The sequence below is a fragment of the Petaurus breviceps genome, unplaced genomic scaffold, assembly GCF_028583685.1.
Source record: "Petaurus breviceps papuanus isolate PSGF00001 unplaced genomic scaffold, PetGlider_PUasm1.0 673, whole genome shotgun sequence".
Taxonomy (NCBI): Eukaryota; Metazoa; Chordata; class Mammalia; order Diprotodontia; family Petauridae; genus Petaurus; species Petaurus breviceps.
Window position 1 is genome coordinate 909,260 of NW_027186448.1, and position 26,884 is coordinate 936,143.

General features: G+C 42.3%; 1 protein-coding gene across 1 annotated transcript in view; it reads left to right on the forward strand.

Annotated features, from left to right (window-relative positions):
* The window catches only part of GUCY2D (guanylate cyclase 2D, retinal), a 39,135-nt gene that overhangs the window by 11,808 nt on the left and 443 nt on the right, over positions 1 to 26,884 (forward strand). The window contains exons 8-18 of the mRNA XM_069104180.1: positions 17,366 to 17,446; positions 17,933 to 18,145; positions 18,304 to 18,460; positions 20,544 to 20,693; positions 21,511 to 21,659; positions 22,345 to 22,508; positions 24,120 to 24,312; positions 24,594 to 24,768; positions 25,008 to 25,106; positions 25,301 to 25,395; positions 26,566 to 26,651. Coding sequence (XP_068960281.1) covers positions 17,366 to 17,446; positions 17,933 to 18,145; positions 18,304 to 18,460; positions 20,544 to 20,693; positions 21,511 to 21,659; positions 22,345 to 22,508; positions 24,120 to 24,312; positions 24,594 to 24,768; positions 25,008 to 25,106; positions 25,301 to 25,395; positions 26,566 to 26,651 — 1,562 coding nt within the window. The remainder of the gene's footprint in view (positions 1 to 17,365; positions 17,447 to 17,932; positions 18,146 to 18,303; positions 18,461 to 20,543; positions 20,694 to 21,510; positions 21,660 to 22,344; positions 22,509 to 24,119; positions 24,313 to 24,593; positions 24,769 to 25,007; positions 25,107 to 25,300; positions 25,396 to 26,565; positions 26,652 to 26,884) is intronic.

The window sequence follows — 26,884 nt, forward strand, 5'->3', positions numbered from 1 at the left end:
AGAACATCAATCTAATGAGGCTACTGGAGTAGGGAGACCCTTGAGGCAAGGAAACCAAACAGAAGTCTATTGTAATAGTCCATGCTTGAGGTGATAAGGGCCTTTATCAGAGTGGTGGCAGTATCAGAGGAGAGAAGGAAGACATTTACAGGAGATATTGTAGAGGTAGAAATGATAGAACTTGGCCACTGATTGGATATAGGGGAATGAGAGAGAGTGAGGAGTTGAGGATGACATTTATACTGTGAGGGTTATTGGTGGTTGGTGGTACCCTCAACAGTAATAGGAAAATTAAGAATCGAGGAGAGAATTGGTGGGAATGCTAGTAAGCTTATTTTAAGACATCTTGAGTTTCCCATGTTTTATGAGACATCCAGTTCAAGATACCCAAAATGTAATTGGAGTTCTGAAAATGGGGGTCAGGAGAGAGGTTAGGCCTAGATAACTAGATCTAAGAATCATTCGAGTTGGTGAGAACATCAAGCAAATGACATAATAAGAGAAGGGAAGAGGTCCCAAGATAGAACCTTGGGAGACAACCACAGTTCATGGCCTGGATGCAGATCCAGCACAGGACACTAAGGAGTGGTCAGCTAGGTAGGAGGAGAATAAAGAGAGAGCAGTCTCACAAAAACCTAGAGAAAAGAGAGTATCAAGGAGAAAAGGGTGACCTACAGTGGCAAAAGCTGTGAAGAGGTTAAAAGGGATTAAGGTTGTGAAAAGATCATTAAATTTGGCAATCACGTGATCCTTGGTAATTTTACAGAGAGAAGTTTCACTTGAATGATGATGTGGAAAACCAGACTTCAGAAAGTTAAGAAGAGAGGGGAGGGAGAGGAATGCAAGTGAAAGTTTCAGTTCAAGGATTTCAACCACAAAAAGGAGAGATATAAAATGATAGCTAGTGGGGATGAATGGATCAAGTGAGACTATTTTGAGGATGGAATCTCGAACATATTTGTAGGCAGTTGGGAAGCAACCAGTAGAGAGCAAGTGATTGAAGATCAATGAGAGAATAGGAATAACAAAGGGGACAATCTGTTAGGGAAGGCAGGAGAGGGTGGGATCACTTGTGCATGTAAATGGGTGAAGAGAGGGGCCACCTTGTCATGGGAGATTGGGGTGAAAGAAGAGAGTGACAGGAGATGAGAAAGGAATAAATAAGTGGTCTCTGGGAGTGGCCTCAGTTTTTTCAGTGAAAAATGAGGCAAAATTCTCAGCTGAGAGAGTGGGGGAAGGGAAAGCCATGGGAAGTTTGAGGAAGGATGAAAAGATTAGGAAAAGCTGTTATGATGAATAGGATAGTGAATTGATTAGGGAGGTGTAAATAGATTGCCTAGCAGCAGTGAGTATCCAGTTGAAATTATGGAACATAATTACATGTAGTGGATCTAGTCAACATAGTTTTCTGATTTTCTACTGCTTAATTCAGGATCATGTGAGTAAGATCAAGGGCAGCGGATGGTGGGTAATCCAAGGTTAAAGTTTGGCAGGATAAAATCAATGAGAGGATAACAGTCAATGAACTTGAGAGAGGATGGCAATGTAGAATTGAACTGGTTCCCTAAGGAGTAGAGATAGGGAAGGGTGGAGAATGTAGCCAGTGCATAGGTAATAGTAATTTGGGAAAGAACTGACAGGGGTGGAGGGATTGGAGGTTGTGGTGAGGAAGAGCAGGGTTTGGAAGAGCAAGGCAGAGGGATTGACTAGATAAGGGAATTTCAGTCAATGAATATGGAAATAGAACAGTGGTGAGTGATAGTAAGATTAAAGGATGACCATTTCTGGGTGTAGATATAGTGGGAGTTAGAGAGTAGTCTAAGGGTTTGTGTGGATTTATTTAATTCGTTTTTTTTTTCTTTTTTGGAGAAGGGGAGGCAAGGCAATTGGGATTAATTGACTTGCCCAAGGTCACACAGGTTAGTAAGTGTTAAGTGTTAAGGCTGGATTTGAACTCAGGTCCTCCTGACTCCAGGGCCAGTGCTCTATTCACCTAGCTGCCCCTCAATCAGATTTCTTATGGCTCCAGCTGCCATACCACTAGGAAAAAAAAATATCCTTTTCATTCCCTAGTTTACATGTAATTTATTCAATTCTAGCTATTATTGTAAGCAGCATTTAATCTGTGAACAGCAAAGGAACATCAAAACAGAGGCATTAATTGGTGTGTAACAAGGACGAGGATTATACATTCCATTTGCTCTCTGGATCACAGCCCCTCCCAAAGTAGAAACGTGTTGGGACAGAAATCTATCTTCTCTTCTCTCCCATTGCCTAGAGGTAAGGGCTAACCTGGGATAAAGGCTAACCTGGAAGCTGAGTTCTTGATTGCTCCCAATTGGCAGCTGAGTGACAAGAGTTTTCCACTTGGACATTTGGTATCAGGAGTGAGATTCACTATTGGTGGAAGACAGAAACTTAGAGCCTCCTGAGAGTCTCTCGGTCCAGCTTGAGCAAGCAGGGTCATGCCACAGTTACCTGAGCAGTCACTAAGCCCTCCTTCTGGTGACTCTATCCCTATTCCTAATTTCATAAGACCAGCTGACGATCTTCTAGGCTTCTCCAAGTGACCAGAGAGGAAAAATCGGCATCCTCTTCTTAGCTAGCTATTATGTTTAATTCCTCTTCTTAAAATCAGCTGCCCTTCAGCTTTTCCCATCATCTTCCATATGTAGAGCCTTTGTGTGTGGAAGGGGAAGTAATACACAACAAAGCTGGAGAGAGATTTTGGCCAGGTTTTGTAGGAGTCTGTTGTAATAATCTAGGTACAAAGTGATAGGACTTGATAGAATATGGTAGCTGTGTGAGTGGAGAGAAGGGGTCAGCTGCAAAGGATGTTGTTAAGGTAGAAATGGCAAGAATTGGCAACTAGGGGCAGCGAGGTGATGCAGTAGAAAGAGTACCGGCCCTAGAGTTAGGAGGACCTGAGTTCAAATGTGACCTCAGACACTTACTAGTTGGGTGGCCCTGGAGAAGTTACTTAACCCTGATTGCCTCCCTCCATACACCCCTCCCCCCCAAAAAAAGAATTGACAGCTGACTGGATATGTAGGGTAAAGGAAAATGAGTAGTCTGGGAGAATACCAATTTTACAAATCTGAGACACAAGAAGGATGGTGGTATTTTCAACAAAGAATAGGGAAGTTTGGAAGGGGAGGTGGCTTAGGAGTATAAACAATGAGTTTCGTTTTAGACACACTGAGTTTAAGATGTCTCTAGGGTATCCAGTTTCAAATACCTGATGAGCAATTTGTGATTCAGGACTGAAGTTCAAGGGGAGAAATTGGGGCTAGATATATGGATCTGGGGATAATCTGAATAGAGATGATAGTTAAGTACATAGGGACTAATAAGGAGAATAGAAAAAGAGGAGAGGAGAAGAGAAGAAAAGGAAGAGGGAGGGAGGGAGGGAGAGAGAGAGAGAAGAAAAGAGAGAATAGGAGAAGAGGGTCCAGGACAGAACATTGTCAAGCATTCACAGTTAGGTGATGGTGAGGTACATGGTGTGCCAGCAAAGGAGACTGAGGAAAGGAGCAATAAGACAATTAGGAGGCAGAGAGGAGAGAGTATACAGGAAGACAGTGTGGTCAACAGTGTCAAATGCAGCAGACAAACTGAAAAGGATTCAGACTGAGAAAAGATCATGAGGGGCTGGCTAGGTGGTGAAGTGAATAGAGCATTGGCCCTGGAGACAGGAGGACCTGAGTTCAAATCTGACCTCAGACACTTAACACTTACTAGCCATGTGACCTTGGGCAAGTCACATAACCCCAATTGCCCTGCCTTCCCCCCCTTCAGAAAGCAAAGATCATTAGATTTGGCAATTAGAGCAACTTTGGAGAGAGCACTTTCAGTTGTGATGAGGTAGGAAGCAAATTTGTAAAGGGTTGAGGAGTGAGCAAAAAGGAAGGAAGTGAAGACAATGAGTGGAAGACAATGAAATGTAGAAAACTTTTTCAAGGAATTTGGCTGAGGAAGGGAGGAGAGGTATAGAACAATGTGTTAAGGGGATGGTAGGGTCTAAGAAAGGTTTTTTTTTTAATTTGTAGTGATTTGTGCGTGTTTAAAGGATATGAGGAAGGAACTAGGTAATAGGGAGAGGTTAAAGATTTGAGAGATTAAGGGTGCAATCTGCTGAAGAAGGCAAGAGGGGATGAGATCAAGTGCCCATGTAAAGGGTTTGACTTTGGGAAGGAAATAGCCCTCTTTGCCAAAGACTGAGAGAAAGGAGGAGAGAGTGGGAGATGATACCAAGGGGCTTTGAGATGGAGAGAATGGGAGAAGAGGTTACTCCAGTTGAATGGTCTTAATTTTTTAGGTTACATAAGAGGAAAAGTCTTCAAATGGAAGAGAGGTGGGGAGAAGGTGTTGAGAAAGGAAGAAAAGGTTGTAGCTTCTGTTGGGCTTGAGATGGGAATCAACCAAAAGGACTTAACATGTGCCCTTAAAGAATTAAAAGGACTGTGTTGCTATAGTGAGGACCCCATTGAGGTTGGATAACATGAATTTGTAATGGGTATAGGGCAGGGAACCTGTGCCACATGTGGCCTCAAGGATTCAGGTTCTTCACCCCTGTGCAGCTGTGGGTTTTCCTCCAGCTTCATTCAGCTGCTCATTAGTAAACAGAGGAGGAAGGAGAGAGTGATGGGACTGAGTATAGTGATGCTATACTCTAATATGTGAAGCCATTAATGACTTCAAAGCATTATATAAATGCTAGTTATTATTATTGTTAGCCCCAAAATGCATTTTTGGGTTACCATATTATACTAAGGGCATCATATTACATTATATTGGCATCATAGTCCACTAAAATCCCCAAATCATCCGACAATTCTGAGTCAATCTAATTGTATTCTCCTCTAATCATATTTCTATATGTTTTCCACAAAAAAGCATGAGACATTTTATGAAAAACTGCTAAAACATAGGTAAATCAACTCTACAGCTCTCTGTTTAGTAATTCTGTCCAGAAAAAGAAATAAGATTAGTTTGAGATGACCTATTCTTGATGAAGCAAATGTTGGCTCTTTGTAATAAAAAAAACAACCAAGTTGGTTGATCTCTTTAATTACCAGTTATAGAATTGTCACCATGATTCACCACTTCATCACCATTGGTGATTCACCATCTCTTTAATGACCCATTATAGAATTTTCCTGGTAACTAAAATCAGACTTATTGGCCTATAGTTTGTAGACACTTTTCTTTTCCTTGTTTTTTTTTTTTCAAATGAGGGCAATGTTTGCCAGTCTTCCATCTTGTTAGCACCTCTCCCATTTTCCACGATCTTTCAAATATCCTTGACAGTGCCTCAGCAATCACACCTGAAAATTCTCGGTACCTGAGAATATAATTTATCTGGGAAAGTTAACTTTCCTCTGGTGAGGATGGGTGATCAGGGCTCTGGTATCAGGTATTAACTCTCTATTTTGTTTTTCAAACCTTAAAGTGACACACAAATGTTCACAATTATTATTAGTCATTTTTCTTCTCTCATCTCCAGCACAAACTCCATTTGCATTGGTGGGGGAAAAAAAAAAACAGAAGCAAAATAATAATCAAACAGTACTGCCTTCTCTCTGTTGTCACTTATCTACCCCAAGCACCTTATTCTTTGATTCTCCCTTTTCTCCTGGGATAGATTTTTTTGTTTGTTGTTTGCCTTTTGGAGGGCAATTGGGGTTAAGTGACTTGCCCAAGGTTATATGGTTATTTTTTTGTGTGTGGGTGTTAAGTGTCTGAGTCCGGAACCAAACTCAGGGCCGGTGCTTTACTCACTGCGCCACCTAGCCACCCTGATAGCACCTATTTTGGTTGTCTTTAGATTTCTTCTGCCCACATGAGTTTTAACATATCTGACATTATAGGAATGTACTACATTTTTATATTCAAGGTCACAAATGGCAACCCCTTTCTTTACCCTCTCTCTCCACTCCAACCTGGAGAGTAGATAGAAAGGAGAAGACCATATCCTATTGCTACTAAAGGGTCCTCTCTGCTTTCCTATTTCAGGAACTCCAAGCATGAAAGGGAGAGAAGCTGAAAATTATAGAAGGATAGTCCAACCCTCATTCTCTCTCCACCCTCCTTGTTTTCTCCCACCCCAAATCCTTCCCCTCTAAGACACTGGAAAAATCAGAGTAGCTCTTCATGAGGAAAAGGTTGAGGTTCCTACCTAAGATTCCCTCTATCCCTTGACCCTGCACTTGCAATTCCATCATCATGGATTTTCTGTCTTGGGCTATTCTCTCCCCTCCATTTTGTCTCTTTCTTCCACATTCATTTCCTTCTCTCTCTCTCTCTTTTTTTTTCATTTTTCAAATGCTTTATTAACTTCTGATTTACATCATTTATTTCCGCCAGATTTTAAATTACAAATTTTCTCCCCGTTTTCCCCCTACCCACCGCCCCAAAACAGCAGTCCCACAGGATATCCCCTCCTCCAATCTGCTCTTTCCCATATTTTCTTCCATACCCTTTTCGACTTTTCCAGTAGGACATGGTGGATCTCTATGCCCCAGTGCCTGTATATCTTATTTCCCAATTACATGTAAAATAGTATTAATTATATATATATTTAAACATTTGATTTTTAAACTTTGAATTCCAAATTCATTCCCTTCCTCACTTGTCACCCACCCTTACTGGGAAGATAAGCAGTTCAGTATAGGTTGTACATGTATGGCTAATGCAAAACAATAACATAGTAGATATATTGTAAAAGACTTGACTATATTTCCCTCCCTCCTATGCTACCTCCCACCTGCTCTATTCTCAACTTTGATCCCATCCCTTTTCAAAAGTGGGTGCTTCTGACCTCCCTCCCCCCAGCCTGCCCTCCCTTCCATCATCCCCCCTCTCATCCCCTTCCCCCTCCACTCTTCTGGAGGATGAGATACCCTATTTAGTGTGTATCTCATTCCCTCCTGAAGCCAAATTCAATGGGAATAAGGTTGACCCATTGCCTTTTGCCTTCCTATTCTTCCCCTCCACTGTAACCATTTTCCCTTGCCTCTTATATATGAGATAGTTTACCCCATTGTGTCTCTTCCCATCTCCTCTCATTATATTCCTCTCTCACCTCTTAATTTCACCTTTTAAGTATCATCCCTTCCTGTTAAATTGGTCCTGTGTCCTCTATCTATGTATACCTGTAAACAAATATATATACACATTCACATATGTATTCATATTTCCATATACCTCATATATAGACATATATAGACATATATATGTCTATATATGTATATTTCTATTCCCTTCAACTACTGAGAAAAGTTTCATAAGTTATAGTTATTGTTTTTCCATGTAGGAATGTTAATAGTTCAACTTTGATAAATTCCTTATTATTCCTTTTCCCTGTTTACTTTCTCATGCTTCTCTTGCTTCTTGTATCTGAATGTCAAATTTTCTACTCAACTCTGGTTTTTTCAGCAAGAATGCTTGAAAGTCCTCTATTCCACTGAATGACCATATTTTCCCCTGAAACATGATACTCAGTTTTGCTGGGTAGGTGACTCTTGGTTTTAATCCCAGCTCCTTTGACCTCTGGAATACCATAAGAAGCTGCCAGATCTTAGGTTATCCTGATTGTGGATTCTTGTAATATTCTTGTAATTATTGTTATATGGATTATATGTTATATGGCTGTTGTAATATTCTTTCCTTAATCTGGGAATTCCGGAACCTGGCTATAATATTCGTAGGAGTTTTCTTTTTGGGATCTTTTTCAGGAGGTGATTGGTGGATTTTTTCAACCTCTTTTTTGTCATCTGGTTCTAAAACATCAGGGCAGTTTTCTTTGAGAACTTCCTGGAGGATGATTTCTAGGTTCTTTCTTTGATCATGGCTTTCAAGTAGTCCAATAATTTTTAAATTATCTCTCCTGGACCTATTTTCCAGGTCAGTGGTTTTTCCCATGAGATATTTCACATTGCCTTCTATTCTTTCATTTGTTTGGATCTGTTTAACAGCATCTTGATTTCTCATAAAGTCATTAGCTTCCATTTGCTCCAATCTCATTCTGAAGCAATGATTCTCCTCAGTGAGCTTTTGAGATTCTTTTTCCATCTGGCAAATTTGACTTTTTAAGGCATTCTTCTCCTCATTGGCTTTTTGAGCCTCTTTTGCTATTTGAGTTAGTCTATTTTTTAAGGTGTTATTTTCCTCAGTCAGGCTGTTGACTCTCATTTTGTAATTTTCTTGCATCGTTCTCATTTCTCTTCCCAACTTTTCCTTCACTTCTCTTATCTGCTTCTTAAGGTCCTCTATGGCCTGTAACCAGCTTGTATTTTCCTTTGAAGCTTTTGGTGCAGGAGTTCTGACTTCACTGTCTTCCTCCTGTTCCATGCTTTGCTCCTTTTTGTCCCCAAAATAGGAGTGTAATGTTGGAATCTTCTGTCTGCTTTGTTTCCTTTGCCTGGTCATGTCGCCCCTCAGTCACTTGACCCCTGGGCTTTTTGCCATGGTAGGACTCTGCCACCAGACAGGGGAGCTTTCGTCCCAAACACTGGGGTGTTCTCAGATGCCGGAGGTATTAGATGGGTGCCCTCTCTGAGGTCTCCACACACTCTGGCAATCTGGACACACACCCCAGGACCTCCACCTTAGACTGCAATTCAGATCCAAGCAGGTTAAAGCAAGAGTGAATACCCCTCAGACTGGTCGCTTGGTCACCCTACACTCTGCAGGCCAGGAGCTGAAGCTGCCACATGGCGCTGACTGGCTGTGCCAGGTGTCTCAGTGGCTTCTCACCCTGGGGGCAAAAGCCCACACACTCCCACTTACTGGGTCCCAAAGTCCAGACTGCACTGACCTCTCACTTTGTCCTTCGCATCTATGTGTTGATAAATCTGGAAACGGCCACAGCTGCTGCTGATCTGGAGTCCCTCTGGCTGGCAGCTGGTCAGGCCTGCCCTGGGGCTAAAGCCTTGGCATGGGGCTGGGCTGGGCTTTCAGAGCGCTGCGCTGGCCAATTCCTGCCAGCCTGCTGGGCTGTCCTTAGTGGGAGGTTAGCTTCTCTGTGTCATTTTGTGGGTTCTGCAGCTCCAAAGTTTGTTTAGAGTCCCCTTTTTACATTGATTGGGGAAGGTGGAAGTCGGAGCCGTGGGGAGGTCCTGCTTCTACTCCATCTTGACTCCGCCCCCTCATTTCCTTCTCTTGATAACACATATTCTTTAGCTCTTTCCAGCTTCATTCTGTAGCTATCATTCATCCTCCTAGTTCAGTTAAGCTCCCTCCCACCTCCTCAACCTACTTATACAATTCTCTTTTACTATAAGACTGGTGCCTCTTTTCACAACTCGATGCAGAGCCAGGAAGGATCTTGACAGGGATGAGCTGGAACTAGCTCAAACAGGCTTGGGAGCTGATTGATAAATTTTCAGTGTAAGAATTTATACCTCAGAAATAAGCAAATGATAAATAAATCAAGGCTTGATTTATTATTTCACTCATTGTCTAAATTGTTAATAATGCAGATTAAGCTTAAAAGTATATGTGTATACATTCCCCCCTGCTCGCATTAAACATTCCCAGCTCATTCTTGTATTGCTCTATAAACATTTCTTGACCTTGGTAGAAGGGCAGTAGAAGGCTCAGGGAATGAAGTCATCACCCGACTAGAACCTAATGATGATGATGATAAGTTTGCAAATTACTTAATATCCATTTGAGCCTTACATCACCCCTGGATCACTTTAGGGAAGAGAAAACTGAGGCTGAAACTTAGAAACTTTAGGGGCAGAAATTATACAGGAGAGCATAAATCTGACAAATACTAAAGGAGGTCATAAAAGTAGGGTTACATTACAAAAATGCCATTGAATACTATCAAATGCCAAACCATGTGTAAAATGAGAAGAGGGACCCTACATGGATTGTTGACCCTTTGGGGATACAAGGAACTGTCTAATGCCTAACAAGCAGCAAATGCCAATTAGATACAACTGCACTAACCCTCTACACCTCTCCATAGGCTTGTTTCCTTGTTAAGTCTTTCTCCAGGTTCAAAAAGGCAGTCTATGATATACACTGTATCATTACTAAAATCATAGAAACTCTCTCTCTCTCTCTAGTCATGTTATCCTCAGCCTAGGTGGAACTAGGGAAAATCTCTACCTTTTGGTTTATTTCCTCTCTCTTAATCATAGTTAAATGGCCATACTTTAATAGAATCATCATATATCATGAAAACACAGATATGCATTAAATGTGGTATATAAGGCTACAATATTATAGGCAGTGGATCCGTTCATTCCTCCACTCAGGCTGGGGGAGAATGGGGAAAAAAGTAGTGGTCAGATTCAGCAATCCAAGGATACAAGGCAGGAGAGGGGGCCAACAAATGAGCTTGAATTTCATTCTTAACAACCACTATAACTTCTGCTCCTGGTCTTTCTCTGGTCTGGTAAGGCCTTGCTTCTGTTGTACTTGCTTTTGGTGTCAGGAGTGCTGGTGGGTTATCTCTAACTCCCTAATAGGCTTGGCAAGATGAGGTACCCCCTGGCAGAACCATCCTTCTTCCTCCAACATGCCATCTGGTTTTTCTCCAAAAGGAAGCTCCATCAAGGTAAAAATCAAACCCAACCCAACCCACAATGAAGGGAACTCTGGGTAATGTCTGGCCACCAGCAGGCCTGCATTCCTACAAACCAAGTTTTCATGGCAATGTCTATGTGGGAGGTTCAATCTCCCACAGGGAACTTGGACTACAAACAGAATCTAAGAATTGTTAAGGACCTCAGAGATCAACTCAGATACCTGGATTTTATATGAATTCTAGTTCTACTCTTTATTAGCTATCTGATACTAGAATAATCCCTTCTCTACTTTGGAATTTAGTTTCCTCATTTGTGAAATGAGATAGTGCCTACAGCTTCTTCTAGCTATTAACTTCTGAGTCAGAAGTATTAAACAAGCATTTGGAAGTCAGTCCTCCCTAAGGGAGGACCTTTACTCAGTTAGAAAAAGGACAAACTTGGAGGAAGGGGGTATGATGGGCAGGCATATGCTTAGGCTAAATTGATTCCAGATCCTTCAAGAAGGAAAATGGTTTCCACTGCCCTTAAAATTCCCAGGAATAGGCTTCTAGAATTTAACCAGGCCAGTTTCAATGATCATCCCTGAAGAAACACAGGAAAAGTCTGAAAGGAACAATTTTTTATTAATTTAACATTTTTCCAAATCATTTCTAGCTTAGAGAGAAATGTCCAGAATAATGCAGATCCCCCTCCCTCTGACCCTACTACCATGATTTGCACATGCCTTTCTATCCCAAACATGATTTGAAGTAACGTTTAGAGTAATCTTTAACAAGGAAAATGTCATAATGTATTAAAATACACTTTGGGATTAATATTCTACTCTAATAAATAGAATGATATTCACTTAATAACTATCCAAGTCCTTCCTTGACCACTGCCCTCAAGGATGGAAAGGGTCTCCTTCCCGGTGACCTTATCCAGAATTCTTTATGAATAAGAAATAGGCTACTGCCCTCTGAAAGGAGAAGAGGGAACTTATTTTAAGTAGGCAGCAAGACAGTCATTCCAGGGATTGGGGAAGGCAATGATTTAACAAGATAAGATAAGGTTTGTTCAAGGTTTGGTTTCTAACCTTAATCCATTTCCCTAAGGAAAAGTATTTTGTTCTTAGACTACATATTTTCAAATAGGGAAAAGTCTGAAAAGTTTTTAGGATAGAGAAATATTAATTTCTTGTATTTCTAGAGAAATTCAAAAGGAAGTTTTTCATGTGCTTTACCAGAACCTTTGAATCTACCTTAGGGGCCCTCTAGTCTAGTCCAACCTCCTCATTTTGCACATGAAGCCTAGGAAAAGTAAGTGCCCAAGGTCATGATAGTATTAAATGGCAAAATGCAGATTTGAACTTGAACCCCAAATCCAATTCCCCTGTATCATGGTAATGTGGAAGTCATGGAACAATCCTTCTCCCTTATTATCTCAAAGTGTCTAAAGCAAGTATATTTTCAGAAAAACTTTAAGGATAGATAGATAAAGTATGATTTCAGGAGTCTTCTGCTTGATGATAATGGAAATTCTTTAAAGAGAGATATTCCTACAGTTAGGGATATATGTGAAGAAAGTAATATGTTGTGGGAAACTCATTCACACTTAAGTGTAGTCAGTTAGTGGTGGAGTATAAATGATAGGGACACAGACTGGGTCTGTGATTTTAGTGGTATAGTGGTAACCTTGCAAGTCTACTTACAATTAGAGAGTTGCCTAGGACAGAGGTGTCAAACACACAGTTAGCTGCCCCTGTGCAACCTACACTATCCAGGAGATAGCAGAACCAGATTAAAATGTAATGGAGAAATAGTTAACAAAATAAATAAAAATACCACAGAACAAAGACAATACTAACATGTGATATTCTGAGCCAATAGGATCCTTATATATGGTTCATTGCTATTGTTCAGTTGTTTCAGACCCTATGTGACCCCATTTGGTGTTCTCTTGGAAAGTATTTGTGGTTTTATTGGCAAAGATGCTGGAGTAGTTTGCCATTTCCTTCTCCACTTCATTTTGCAGAGGAGGAACCTGAACAAACAGGGTTAAGTGACTTGTCCAAGGTCACACAGCTAATAAATGTCAGGTCAGATTTGAACTCAAAAAGATAAGTCTTCTTCCTGACCTCCAAGTCTGTCACTCTACCTGACCAAGATTTAGCCTTTCGTTTTTTTTTACTTTAAATTGTGTAAAGTAAGAAGATACAGGATTATTCATGCACGTGGCCCTGATGACATTGAGCCATGTGACACATGGCAGTGCTGCCTTTCATGATTCATGAAGATCATAATAAGATCACAGATTTGAAAATGGAAGGAACCTTACTTCCATTAACTTCCTTCCAAACTAGAAGTCATCTAGTCTTCCTCTTACAGAGATTTAGGTTAAGTAATTTGCCCAGGGTCATCCAAGTAGTAGGTAGCAGAACTGGGATTTGGCAAGCAGAACTTGGAACCTATAACTCCACTTTCAGTTCTTTCCATTGTACCATGGTTAAGTTTATAGGCCAACTTGTCTATAAAGGAGCAGCTTCATAGTAGTACCCCAAGATCCTAATGCATGACAGACTGGCATGTTCATGTTAGCCCTCAATGACTTTAGAATATCTTATGTTTTAACAGAGACCCCTCTGGCCCCACAATATACAATCACTTTTATGAAGGTGAATGGCCATTTGCCAGAAACCAGCTAAAGGGCCATTCCAGGAATCCAGTTGTGACATGATATGGCTAAGGGACAAGTGCAATATATGTTAGGGTCGTCTAGACATAGTGACTGACTGTATAACAATAATAATTTTTTTCAGAATAGATCTGTGACCAGAATAGGGAACTCCTGATGAAGAAGTTTCCTCTAACTGTCACCTACTCAGCAACTTACAGCCTTAGAGGTGGCCCATTGGACAGAGTGCTAGACTTGTAAAAAAGGAGACCTGAGTTCAAATTCATTCTCAGGCAATTACTCCTAGAGTGACTTCGGGTAAATCACTTAACCTCTGTGACCTCATTCCTTGGTCTGTAAAGTGGGGTTAATGTTGGTTGTTGAGGGCATTGAGGTCTCTCAACTGGTCTTAAAGCCACTACATTTCAGAGACAGGACTTGAACCCCAATCTTCTTGACTCTGAAGCTACCTCTAATTATTGCTGATAATAATAATAATGAAAACAACAACAGCAAATTGTTGATTAGAATTATACTTTCCAGAAGCTCAGTGTCTTTCATGGTCTAAAAGACAACAAATCCCTTTTACTACAAATACAGACCTCAAAATATCATTGGCTAATCAATATACTGTACTGAAACTGGAGTGTTATCACAGGATGAACTGTTGCCCATTATTACCCAGACATAGCATCAATCCATAAAATCTTAAGAGCAAACAGGCCCTGTTCTCAAGGAGCAAATATTTTAAAAGATGTTGTCATGCCAAAGATTCATATCTCCAAAATGCATGGAATGAAAAGCTTTCAAAACACAGGGACTTAGCTGAAGAAATAAAAATCATATAAGAACAGATTAAAGAACATATCACCCTGTGATTCTGACTATTATTGGGGTTGTCCCAAGGATTCTTTCACTGATCCTACAGAGATGAACTTACATGCTAATTCTTTAGTTTCAACTATAAAAAGCCATGTGATAGTCCACAAAATATTAAATATAAAGGAATACCAATAGAATACTGACTTTTCTTTCTTTAATTTAGTTAAACTTTATTTCTATTTTCAAGCATTTATTTTTTTCCCTTTCTATCTTCCCCAACCCACTAAGCAGAAAAGGAAGAGAAAGAAAAAGAAAACCTTTGTAACGATAAGCATAATCAAGCAAAACAAATTCCCATGTTGGAGCTTAATTATTTTTCCCAGGACTGTTTCTATCTGAATTCCATTGAACACAATGAGAGTAATTTTTCTATGACGATAATAATAACTTACATTTATATGGATAGACACCGGACCTGTGATTTCATTAGTATAGGGAACTCCTAGATGAGGAATTTTCCCCTACTAATGCAGGTAAGCACCTCCTTGTCAACTTAGAGCCTTAGAAACCTGACTAGACCACTTAGTGATTAAGTGACTTGAACAGGGACACACAGTCAATATCTGTCAGGTTAGGAACTGACATTTATACAGGGCAATGTGTTTTACATAAATGATTTAATTTGAATCTCACAACAGCCTTGTGAGGTTGTACTACAAGTGTTATTTTACAGATGAGGAAACTGAGGCTCAGAGATGTTAAGTGAATTCCCCACAGTGACTCAATTAGTATTGAACCCAAATCTTGCTGACTCTAAATCCATGAAAGAAAAGAGAAGACTCAGAGATAATTTACTGGTATTTTATAAATGCACAGAAATGGAAAGAGGAAAGCTCCGCTTTAGAAGGGAGAAAGGGTACAGTTAAAGATGCTGATGAGCTCAATTTTTTAAAAAAAATTATTTTTAGTTTTCAACATTCATTTCCACAAGATTTTGAGTTACAAATTTTCTCCCCGTCTTTCCCCTACTCCCACCCCAAGATAGTGAGCCTACTGAGTGCCCCTTCCCCCAATCTGCTCTCTCTTATATCCTTCCCTATCTCCCCCCAAATTTCTTGTAGGGCAAGATGGATTTCTATACCCCAGTATCTGTACATCTTATTTCCCAGTTGCATGTAAAAAACAATTTGTGATGGGTTCAATTTTAAGGACATTTATGTGTAGCTCATGGGATCATATAATGAGGGCTGGAAGGAACCTTAGTTTTCTTCCCTTTCCCCCTGTTTTGATTTTTCTGCATATAGTTTTAACCCATAGATACAGAATCAACAAGTGGAATAAATCAATATGTAATAGAACAATTTTCATGTGGCTATGTCCTCAGACTCTGATTGCCAATAGCCTATGGGTTTTAGGAAAGACACAATTCTTATGTTTAGTCCCACTGACTGCTCCTCCTCTCCCTCCTTACATCAGGAGGGAGCAAAGGGGTCTAACCCCCCATCTTTTTTGATGAAGAAACTAAGGTCTAGAGAGGTTAAAGGTATGACTAAAGGTGTGAAGTGGCAAAGTCAGAATTCAAAGTTTCTGATTCCAAATATGACATTCTCCCCCCCTTTGTTGTTGTTGAATCATTTTTCAGTCATGTCTGACTCCTTTTGACCCCATTTGGGGTTTTCTTGGCAAAGATACTGGGAGTGGTTTGCCATTTCCTTATCCAGCTCATTTTACAGATGAGGAAACTGAGGCAAACAAGGTTAAGTGACTTACCCAAGGTCACGAAGCTAGTAAGTATGTGAGACCAGATCTGAACTCAGGAAAATGAGTCTTCTTGCCTCCAGGCCTGTCACTCTATCCACCACACCACCTAGCTGCCATTCTTCCCCTGTACCATAGTATATCTCTGTAGCTGGGCATATAGATCTGGGAGTTTTCAACACAGAAGGAATGATTTAATGAAGTTGCAGGAAAGGATGAGTTTGCAAAGGGAGAGACTATAGAGAGAAGGGCAGAAGGCTGAGGATAGAAGGAGATAGGGGAAACTCAGGAGAGTCTGCTTCAATGCCATAGAATGAGAAGTCTTCTAGTTCCAATCCCTCATTTTACAGAGGGTGTGGCTGATGAGAGGGGCGTTGACTTAGACATAGTCACAGAGCTAATCAGTGGCATAGGCAGGATCAGAATTTAGGTCTGGAATTCCTTCAGGGTTCTTTCTGTTGTAGTAATGAGCACCAGATAACAATGATGAAATATTAAGGTGATGATTATGGTGAATTATAAAGGTTAAGTGATGGGCAGTGTCAGAGACTCCAAGCACAGAACTATCTTCTTACAGACTGCCTCTAGACTGATGGTGATTGATAATCCAGTAATAACCAAGTGGCCTATAGATGATAATGATGTGAAAATTATGATGATGATTACTATGATGATGTACTGAATCCAATTCCCAGTAGCCTGTGGAATGAATGTGTTCCAGCCAAGTTAGTTGGTTATAAAACAGAATTTTAGATATGGAGCTCTATATCTCCAGGGGTTGGGGTGGGGGGTGGGGAACATAATAGGAGGGTCTTCATATTATTCATTCCTATTATTAAATAAACAGCTAGGTGGCAGCAGATAGAGTGACAGGTCTGGAGTCAAAAAGACATCTTTCTGAGTTCAAATCTTACCTCAGACATACACTTACTAGTTGTATGACCCTGGGCAAGTCACTTAACCCTGTTTGCCTCAGTTCCTCATCTGCAAAATTATCTAGAGAAGAAAATGACAAATCACTCCAGGATCTTTGCCAAGAAAATCCCAGTGGGGTCTTGAAGAGTCAGACACGACTGAAAAATGATTGAATAAGAGTAACAACGACATAATGGATACTATTGTCCATAAGAAATGATAAAAGGGACAGTTTCAGAAAAGTCTGGGAAGATTTGTGCAAAATAGTGCATGACATGAGCAGAACTAGGAGAATACTTTCTATAGTAACAACATTGTAAAAACAAACCTCTCTGAAAGACATAAGAACTCTGATTACTGCAATGAGTAACTCTGATTTCAAGACCCAGTCTTCATTGCACTGCTACCCCTCTCCTGACACAGAGGTGATGGGCTTAAAATGCAGAACAAGACATACATTTTTGGACTTTGGCAATGAATGATTTTTTTTTTTGCTTGACTGTATATTTGTTACAAGGAGAGAATAGGAAGAGAAAATATATTTTCATTCATTAAAAAAAAGGAAAAAATTTAGATTCCAAGCAAAAATGTGAAAGTTTTGCATCTTCATCCTTTGGGGGAAGGGTAGTCCTGCTTAAATACTGATCCCCTCTTCTCCACTCCCTCTGCTCCAGGGAGACTGGGTTTGGCTGAAGAAATTTCCAGGTGATCAACATACTGAAATTCGTCCTGCAACAAAGATGGCCTTCTCCAAGGTGAGGAAAGGTTAGGGAAGTAGGAAAGAGATTCAATGTCCCCAAAGCATTGTTGGATAAACTAATGAATAAAGGGATGCCCTGTACCCTGAAGGAGTTTATAATTTAATAAAGTAGGCTTAGCTGTAGAATAACACAATATCCTTTGTTAGCAAAACCTAAGATTATAAGGTAGGAAAGAGTTCTACCCTTCACCTTCTGTCCCAAGCCTCCCTTTACTTGCCCTCCCCCCTTCCCCCAAACCTAATAGCATCCTGATGGTCCTTCTTCCTCCTTCCCCTTTCCTCAGGACTTTCTTTCACAGAAAGCTTTCTTTCTTTGGAAAAGGAACCATCACTTCTCTCTCCTTATTCCCTTTTCCCTAAGGCAAGAAGTCCATTGGCAGCTTTATCCTCCCCTCTGAACCCCTACTCCCAATCAGGAAATCCTCCCCGAAGTCTGAGAAGTCTGATTGTCTTTTTTCTCTCCAACTCCAAAATGTCATAGCTACGGGAGCTCCGCCATGAGAATGTGGCTCTCTATGTGGGGCTTTTCCTGGCTGGGAATATGGAAGGGGCTGGATCAGGAGGGCCAGGAGGGGGCATCCTAGCTGTGGTCTCTGAGTACTGCACTCGAGGATCCCTTCAAGATCTACTCACTCAGAGGGACATGAAACTTGACTGGATGTTCAAATCTTCCCTCCTGCTGGATCTCATTAAGGTAAGGGAGTGAGAAGGAGAGATGTTCTGGGAGGAAGCAGAGGAAAGAACTTGAGGGAAACCAGAAGTCAAGCAGTTGTGATCCCATAGTTGGGAACTAGGGGCTATGGTTCTATCCACTCCACTCTCAGTGAACCTCTAATGTTTGCTACTTCTAAGGGCGTACGCTATTTGCACCATCGTGGGGTTGCTCACGGGAGACTCAAGTCCCGGAATTGTGTGGTGGATGGGAGATTCGTGCTCAAGATCACAGATCATGGTCATGGGCGGTTGCTGGAGGCTCAAAGAGTGTCCTTGGAGCCACCCCAAGCTGAAGGTACAAAGCCTTTCCCAAATATCCCCAAATTCTTTGTTCCCTAACAATTCCCCTTCTTGCCCCCAGGGACCTTTTATTTGCCTACATTTGTTTTCAGTCACTCCTCCTAATGTCCTTATTCCTTGCAAGATACAATTCATAGTTATGCCACATAGAAGATATATTAGAAGGAGCCCTAGAATTAGACTCAGAAGGTCTGGGTTTGAATTTTAATTCTGCTACTTACTACTTGCATAACATTGGACAAGTCAATTTCCCTTTCTGGATCTCAGTTTCCTCATCTGTAAATTAAAGAGATCAAACTGAATAATCTTTAAGTTCCCTACCAGTTCTGAAACTATAATGTGTCGTTGTCACTCAACGTCCTTTTGGATAGCCCAAGACCAGAGAGGCTCACTGAATGGGCCCTTACTTCCAAGGACCTTTCCTCAGTCCCCTAGGTCCAGGGTAGGAATTCATCTCCCCCATCTCCAAATCTCCTCAGAGCCTAACCAGAAAGTGGGAAGTCTCCAGAGTTTCTAATGGTTAATCCTTGGAGAAGCAGTAAAGGTTAGTGTAGTCCCAGAGCAGTTTAGGAAAAGGGGTCCTATGCTTCCCCTTTCAGTCTGCAAAAAGCAAAGGTGAAAACCCCAGGTCCTTGGAGATCAGGAGATTTGGGTACTATTCCTAGCTCTGCCACTGACCAGCTACACAATCGCAGGCAAAATAGTTTCCTTCTCTGTGCCAATGAGAATGGTAGTAACTGACATAAAAGTCATAGCTGGGAAGGAGACCTAATATGACTGAACAGAGATGGGGCTTAATTCAGTTCAGCAAATTAAGTGTCTATTGAGTGCAGACATCGGTGCTAGATGTGGGGAGAAACTATGTGTATCTCTGGGTCTGGATCTGTGATTTGATTGATATGTGGGTTTGGAAGTCTCAATGCAGAGTCTTCCTCCACTAATGCTGACCTGCAACTCTTTTGCAACTTAACCTTCCAGAGAGTTGCTTGGAGGAACCAAGTGGTTATGGGCACACAGCTTGTATGGCAGGACTCGAAGAACCCAGTTCCTCTTGACTCTAAGGACAGCTTCTAGCCATTACACAACACTTTCTCTAGGGAGGAGATATAATTTAGAGACAGTACTTGTCATAATGGAATCTACTACAATCAGGGGAAGTGTATGGGTTCCACAGATAACTATAGTATGAGCTAATACAAGCCAAGAGTATCACTGAGGTTCAAAAAAAAAAAGTCACATCTGAAGTCTGAGGGTAAAAAGGTCATTGCCCACTTCAGGGCCATGTAAGGCTTCCTTGAAGAGGTGAGAAGAAAATAAATTCAGTTTTTGACATGTTGAGAATAAGGGGCTGGTGCACCATCCAGGCAAAAATGGCCTTAGAGGGGCGGCTAGGTGGTGCAGTGAATAGAGCAATGGCCTGGGAGTCAGGAGAATCTGAGTTCAAATCTGGCCTCAGACACTTAACACTTACTAGCTGTGCAACCTTGGGCAAGTCACCTAACCCCTATTTCCCTGCCTTCCCCCCTCCAAAAAAAAAAAAGGCAAAAAAAATGGCCTTAGATATCACCTAATATACCCATTTCCCCCTCTACTCCTTTCTTTTTACAGATGAAGAAATCTTCAGAAAGGTAAAATGAGAAACTTGGAACAGATAATCTTTAAGCTCTCTTTTTCTGACATTGTTTATGTCTAAGGGAGTGAGGACTCCCCTCCAGGTGAAGAGGGAGTTTTGTTGCAGAGAACACTGAAACAACCTTTAATTTCGACTCAGAAACAAAACATCTATGACTTTAGGCAAGGTCTCTTGCCTAAACCTTCTCTTGGCTTGAGTTTCTTCCTCTGGAGAATCAGGTCATTGGCCCTGATGTTCTCTGAGGTTTCTTCCAGCTCCAACCCTCTGATTCTATGACAGACAAATCTCCTGATAGTAGCAGAAACTTATCTTGGGACCTGGGATAGTTTTAGTGAATTGGGGAGAAGCAGGGAGTGATATGGGATCCTTGCTCTGGCCCTCACTACATGTTAAAAAGTTTTCTTTTCCCTCCCTATCCTGTGACCCTCTCCTCCCTCCTATTAAGACCGCTTGTGGACAGCTCCTGAACTACTGCGGAATGAGGCTTTGGAACGGCAGGGGACCCTGCAGGGAGATGTGTTCAGCCTGGGCATCATCATGCAAGAAGTAGTATGCCGCTGTGAGCCTTATGCCATGTTGGAGCTGACCCCTCAGGGTATCTCCCCCGACCTCCATTTGGGTCTTGTTCTTTGGGGAGGAAGTCAGCAGGAAGACCTCTTCACTTACACAGGGACTCTTCCAGTCTTGGAGTCCAATTGGGCACTCCTTTTGACCTCCCTGTACTCCCAGGGACACTAATCTAGAACTCATCCCTACAGGCATAGACACCACCCCTAACCCAATGAACTTTTTCAAATTTTGTGGCTCCATTTTCTCACATTTTCTGAGGCTCTCTTCCTTACACTAGAGCCTGCCACACTATTCAGGAACTTCTGGGGGGGAGCTGGCCTCCCTGCATTGCTAGGGTGAGGTAGCAGATCTCCATGGGGCAAAGTTAAAATGTCATTCTCACTTCTGGTTGGGGACAGGACAGGTTATCTTAGAGACATTGGAAGTGTTAGGAATTACCAGCCTCAGCTGGCACACCCAAGCATCTGGGCCTCTCCTTGGCTAGACCTCCAAGGTCAAAATGGCACAGTGTCCTTAGGATCCCCTTACCCTCACACACAACACACACTATTGAAAACTCATCCACAAAGAACCCCACAACCCCCAGCTCCTAGACTTATAATGTCCATTATGCTACCAGTCTTCCAGTCTCCCTCACTAGGCCCTCAATCTCCTCAATATCTCAATCTCTTTTCATTGGATCTCAAAAGCTCATTTCCCTTAATACCACACTCCCTTCTCTGCCACTGGCCCCAGTCTTTTCTCATGCATACTTCCCAGAAGTCACTCTTAGATGAGCTGGGATCAGGGATGATTTTGGACTGGTAGTTAGATTCTGGACTCTGTGTTCTCTTTCCCCACAGAAATTGTCCAAAAAGTGCAGAACCCCCCTCCGATGTGCCGGCCCTCAGTGTCCATAGACCAGGCCCCCATGGAGTGTATCCAGCTCATGAAGCAGTGCTGGGCAGAGCAGCCAGACTTAAGGCCCACCGTGGACACAACCTTTGACCTGGTCAGGGACTGGGGGGTCCCAGGAATGTGTAGGAGCAGAGTAGTCCCTTACCCCATAGCCAAGGATTAATGTAATCTTGCACTCAGCTGATGATTGGGGATTGAAGGAGACATTAGGGTAGAAGGGGGGGGGTGTACCTTTAGCTGGTGTGCAGCACATGCCTAGTCCCTCGGGGGGAGGCCCAGAGAGTGAGAGCAGAACTAGGACTAGGGGTGGATAAGTTAGGTAAGGTAGGCAACTGCCTAAGGTACAACACATGGGTGGAACAATAGGGGATACTTTAATATCCCTTTTTGTAAGGGCACATATTTTTAATGGCAGAAAATAGTGTTTTCTGTGCCCATAGGTACTTATTTTATGTTACATGTGTTTAGTCACAGCTGAAAGCCATCAGCAGACAGTAACAAGCAATGAAGGTGGAGGAGAGCACAATTTTCAAACAAATGCCTTACCCTAGCTGGTAGACATAGGAAATCTGTCTGTGAGAACAAGAATTGATAGAAGAGAGAAGGAAGGAACTTTACTGCTGGGGAAAAGGAAGTAGGGAGGAAAACCCCTTGTTGGAGTAGGGGGTAATGGAATTAGACAAGGAATTTGAGGTTGGGAGGGGATTAGAGCTGCAGCTCTTGGATTGTTGTGAGACTGAGGCCTTAAGAGCCATTCCTCCCTACCTTCCACCCTCAAGTTCAAGAACATCAACAAGGGCCGGAAGACAAACATCATTGATTCCATGCTTCGGATGCTGGAGCAATATTCTAGCAACCTGGAGGACCTGATTCGAGAACGAACAGAGGAGTTAGAGCTTGAGAAACAGAAGACGGACAAACTGCTCACTCAGATGCTCCCCCCGTGAGTGGCTCTATGGGGATGCTCTAGTGGGGGGAAGGAGAATGGCTGTGAGTGGAGGACAAGCCTGAGAAAACATGCTAAAGAGCAGGGCAAGGACAGGGTGTCAGGGAAAGGTGAGCAGGAAAGCACCAAGATCAAATAGACCAGATTAAATCTTGGAATCTCTCTAGAATCTATATGGATGATTCCTCCAACTAGGGTTCTCCCTGAAAACCATCAGAATTTGGCCACACAGCTGGATCCTGGTTAACGCAAATAATGAATCCCATGAAGTGGTAGCATATATTTAAATTTGTGCTATTCAAAATTATAATTATGTAAAATATGGTCATTGGTTCCAGCCCAGTGAAAATATACAGTATGAATTCAAATAATGGGAACATATCACAAATTCATTATTGGCACTAGTTGGGACCTAGCTGTATAAGTATGGAGAAAGGCAGGAGGTTTTGAATATATTAAAGATGGCTGATCACAAGCATCCAGGGAAATGATTGGAAGATGGGGGAGTGGAATGAGTTAAGGTTTGCTTATCTGAGAGTCACGTAGCACAGCGAGTAAGAGCACTGGCCCCAGTGTCAGGATAACCTGGGGATCGAATCCAGGCTCAGATACTCAGCACTTCACCCAGAAATAACTGGCCGTGTAACTTTGAGCAAGTTACTTAACCCCTATTGCTTAAAAAAAAAAAAGTTCTCTGGATATGAAAATTAAAGCCCCGAGTTCAAGTCCTAGCTCTACCTGTGCTTGCCACCTGTGGGATGTTGGGCAAGCCATGTCACTTTCTTGGATCTTTATTTATCTGTAAAGTGAGGGTGTAAGACTAGAAGACCTCTAAAGTTCCTTCTAACTGAAAATTACACCAATACATCACATGGCCTCTGCCTTGCCCCAGGCCCTCTTTACCAGGACAGAAGCCCAGACTTTGAGGTCAGGGCAACCTATCTACATTCCTCACTTCAAATCAGTGGCCAGGTCCCTCAGGATGGATCACCCCTTGGGCATGTAGTTTTCTTTGAACCATAGAATATTTTGAGATAGGAAGTACCTTAGAGATAATTTAGTCCAACTTCTTCCTTTTTCTTTTTTTTTTTTTGGAGGGGGGAAGGCAAGGCTATTGGGGTCAAGTGACTTGCCTAAGGTCACACAGCTAGTAAGTGTGTCAAGTGTTTCTTCCTTTTTCTTATTGTCCTCTCCCACAGAGATGGCTGAGGTCCTAGATACAGGCATACTCTGCCCTAATCATCCCACACAGATACAAGCTATATAAAGTTCCCTCCTCCCCAGCCAAACTAGACTATCTGCTGCTCCTTAAATATATCTCACCTCTGTCCTCATGCTGTTTTCTGTGACAGGCAGGTGTTCCCAGAGACCTAGCTCCTCCATGAAGCTTTCTTTGACCTTGCTAGCTAGGGTTGATCTCTGACTCTTCTGAACTCCATTAGCACTTTGTATGACACCGTTTCTCTCCCTGTTCTCATAGTGAGATCTTTGAGGGCAGAGGCTATTTTTCCCAGCACTTGCCGTCCCTGGACTCTGCATAAAATGAGTTGCCCAGTGTTTGCTGAATGGACCCCTCTAGCTCTGTACTCTCTGTGCTCTTTGCCCCAGGTCTGTGGCTGAGGCTCTGAAGCTGGGAATCCCAGTAGAACCTGAATATTTTGAGGAGGTCACTCTGTACTTCAGTGACATTGTTGGTTTCACCACTATCTCAGCCATGAGTGAGCCCATTGAGGTTGTCGATCTGCTCAATGACCTCTACACACTTTTTGATGCCATCATTGGTTCCCATGATGTCTACAAGGTTGGTGACATGGAGGGGTCATGTTGGAGTTAGAGAAAAGGATCAGGGGGGACCACCTACTCAGGAGACCCAGTTCTCTTTGTGAAGCCATAGCAGTTGGCAGGGAGTGAGTGAATGAGACCTTTAGCTTAAGCAGGGGAATAGGACCAATATTGACTATTTGGGCCTGAAAAGACCTATGGGAGGGGAAGAAGCCAGAAAGGAACAGAAAATTCTGTGGGCATCAGCCACTAGGCAGGGAGTTAGGGATGACTCATTGTTGGTTGTCTTGGTCCCTGAAGGTGGAGACAATTGGTGATGCCTATATGGTAGCTTCAGGGTTACCCAAGAGGAATGGGCAGAGGCATGCAGCAGAGATTGCCAACATGTCACTGGATATCCTCAGCTCTGTGGGCTCCTTCCGAATGCGCCATATGCCAGAGGTTCCTGTACGCATCCGCATAGGCCTGCATTCTGGTAATCCGCCCACCCACCAAGAACTCCCATCCATTGCCAATAAACTTTTTTTCATCTCCAGAGCTCCTCAAACCATCCTATAGGGTTCCACACCAAGGATAACCTTTCTACCCTAGCCTCTCCCAAATCCCTTTAAAATGCACTGGTTCTATTTTCCAACAACCCATAGTCTGTTCTCTCTCTTTTTCCATGTCTCTGTGGATTTCCATGACTCTGTGCCACCCTGTGTCTATACTCAGGCCCATGTGTGGCTGGAGTGGTGGGCCTCACCATGCCTCGTTACTGCCTCTTTGGGGATACTGTCAATACGGCCTCTCGGATGGAATCCACAGGGCTACGTGAGCTGGGACTAGAGTGGGGGTTTGGACAAGAGAAATAAAGAGGGTTTGCTGTAGTCGGGGCAAGGGGAGAGTTAGGAGAAGTGTTTATAAAAACAGCTTTGGGGGAGACAGGAAATGATGGGGTGCCAGGGAGGAGGCTGGGGTTACAGATTTTGGAGTGTATTCTGAACTATCAATCTGCTTTCCCTCAGCCTATCGAATCCATGTGAACCTGAGCACAGTGAAGATTCTTCAGGGTTTGAATGAGGGCTTCCAGGTAGAAGTCAGAGGCAGAACAGAACTCAAGGTAATGCCTTATAGAAGTAAGTAGTGGTACAGTGGAGAGTGCTGGACTTGGTCAGGAAGCTCTGAGTTCAAATTTTACCTCCTCATCATCATAACTAACATTTACATAGCACTTACTGTGTTCCAGGCATTGGGCACTAATTATGTAACCTTGAACAAGTTACTATCCCTCTGTCTGCTTGTTTCCTCTACTATGAGATGGGGATAATAATAGCGCCCACTTCCCAGATTGTAAGGATTAAAGTAGATAATATTTGCAAAGTACTTAGCCTGGTGTGTAATAGCTATTAATAAATGTTTTTTCCCTTCCTCTACTAGAGAATCGCCCCCATAATGGGACTGTCCCCTTGGAAAACCTTTGACCTCACTACTACATCTTCCCTAGTATTTGTGTTCTTCCCTTCTACTCCCTCTCTTTTTCTCTCTCTCTCCAGAAAAGCAAACAATATTCTTCAATATTCTTTTATTTTTTAAAACTCTGTTGAAAAAATAAGCTTCCAAATGAAAACCCATTTTTTAAAAAATTGTAAATTAACCTGCACCTGGGTTAGTCATAATATGCAAACTACATCCTAACTTGTAAAGATGCTGAAATATTTCATAGTATTTACAAATGTATCAGGTGGTATAATTCATTACAATCCTTCTAACTTTTTCCCTAGTACTCTCAATAAATATCTTGGCTGGAATAGGTACATTTCCCAGGATGCCAGGCCATTCTTGCTCTATCCCCTCTGCCCCAACACCTCTCGCACCTTAGACCAAGGGTGGGGAGCCTGTGACCTCAAGGTCACAAGTGGCCCTCTAGTTGTGGCCCTTTGACTGAATCCAAATACCCTTAGGATTTGTTCTGTGAAGTTTGGAGTCAGTCAAAGGACCTAGAGAGCCACATGTGGCCTCAAGGCTGCAGGTTCCCCACCCCCTGCCCTAGACTAATAATGGAAAGTCATCTCCAAGAAGACACCTTTGATCTCTGGGCTAGCCTGGTCTGAGACTTCTCCTTGGCTACTATTTTCCAGTTCACTGGAACCCCCTTACCTCTATTCCTATCGGCTTTGAACTTCCTCCCCAGATCCAACCTCTTTTCACTGTTGTTCTCTGATCGCTGTATTAACCCTTCCTTCCTAATCCCAGACCTACTCTGATTACCTTCCCACATTTCTTCCCACAGGGAAAAGGTGTAGAGAGTACCTACTGGCTGGTAGGGAGAAAAGGGTTTGACAAACCTATTCCTACCCCTCCTGACCTGCAGCCAGGGTGAGTGGGCAGGCACCACAGGAATGTTGGTGGGTTTGGGACTCACAGAGATGTTGGGATTCCAAGTGCAAAAGCTTGAGGGAGGGTTTGATAGTCTCCCATCACTATTACCATCCTCTCCAATTTCTCTTCATCTCTCTTAGAGGTCCCTGAGCATAAGTGTTGGGGGTCAAAAAGGGTAAGAAAATCTTTCAGGGCCCCTTTCAGCTTTAAATCCTGTGATCCTATGGGCA